Source organism: Helobdella robusta (genome assembly GCF_000326865.2).
Source record: "Helobdella robusta unplaced genomic scaffold HELROscaffold_1184, whole genome shotgun sequence".
NCBI classification, from domain to species: Eukaryota; Metazoa; Annelida; class Clitellata; order Rhynchobdellida; family Glossiphoniidae; genus Helobdella; species Helobdella robusta.
In genome coordinates, this window is record NW_008703658.1 from 4,909 (window position 1) to 6,183 (window position 1,275).

General features: G+C 34.2%; 1 protein-coding gene across 1 annotated transcript in view; it reads left to right on the forward strand.

Moving 5' to 3' along the window:
- HELRODRAFT_184561 (hypothetical protein) overlaps positions 1-687 on the forward strand; it is a gene marked incomplete at both ends in the record, with an annotated part of 2,747 nt that extends 2,060 nt beyond the window's left edge. The window contains 2 exons of the mRNA XM_009013368.1: positions 266-405; positions 620-687. Of these exons, the coding sequence (XP_009011616.1) occupies positions 266-405; positions 620-687 (208 nt within the window). The remainder of the gene's footprint in view (positions 1-265; positions 406-619) is intronic.
- Between the last annotated feature and the right edge of the window lie 588 nt (positions 688-1,275).

Here is a 1,275-nt window from a genome sequence, read left to right on the forward strand (position 1 = left end):
TATCACTCCGATGACTTATATTTTAGTGAGAAAGTCACATTTTGTTTACTCGTTAATATTTCTAATTCATCCTTTTTCTCTTTTTTGAAATGGTGAAATATTGAATTGTAATTTTGTTTTCTAGACCAGAATAAAAAAATAAAGTCGAGATTAATGTTGAAAAACCATGTCTTAAAATCGTCGTCGAATGAATAAAAAACATAACATCATTTAAATACCCTCACACGTACATACACACACGCATGCACACACCCCATACACACAGGTACGCGATGATTTTCTCACCGCAAACTTCAAAAATGAAGCCTAGGTCGGCGTTGGTTTGCGTCTGCTTCATCTGGCTGATACCTCTACTGATTTTCGTACCCTGGGTTGATGTGTACATTGAGAAAATCCACACGATAAGTTAGTTAGCTGGTTGGTTGTTTGTCTGATTGACTAGTAATTCATATAGTTGATATTCTTCCTAATCTCAGATTGACAAAATTCAAACTATAAGTTAGTGATTTGGTTGGTCGCTTGTGTGGTTAGTTGTTTAATTGGTTGGTTGATTGATTTATTGATTGATTGATATGTTCTGTTAGTTATTGTACATTTTCGAAATAATTCATTGTTGCAGATATTAGTCGATTTGGTGGTGTATCAATACTTTGTACAACTTTGGCAGCCCAATTCATCAGCCTTTGAAGACGTGTTTCCTGCTTCTGAGATATGCCAAACATCAATAAAATGAAATAATAAAGTTTGGACAATATCAAACAACGCGCCAGATTCCCAGCCAGATCGACTGATAAAAACTGTCTGATATGGTGTATTTGCTTGATATAATAATTGCACGCTTCAATAATAGATGTAGTATGATTTGAAAAAGTTAGTTTCTTGTCAAGAACAACACCGATTGTCTTTAAAGTGTCACATACAGGGATATCACTATTACCAATCCTGATTGATGTCAGATCTAGTAACTAGTTGGTTGTGTGGAATAAGTCTAATGTGATGACCTCTGTTTTATTTGAGTTGAATTGAAAATTATTGAGAAGAAACCACCTCTCCATGGCAGCAATGCACGTAGAGATGGCATTCACGTTTGATGAATTATCGTTATTCAATTAGATGAAAAGTTGTGTATCATCAGTATATTGATGGTAGGATACGTTGAATCTGTTGATAATCTCGTAAAACATATAATAAGCAATTTATTAATTATGCCATTTGCGTGATTTTGTGAATAAGAATATTGTTGAGTGAGACAAGATGNGAAGAAGGAGAAGACCA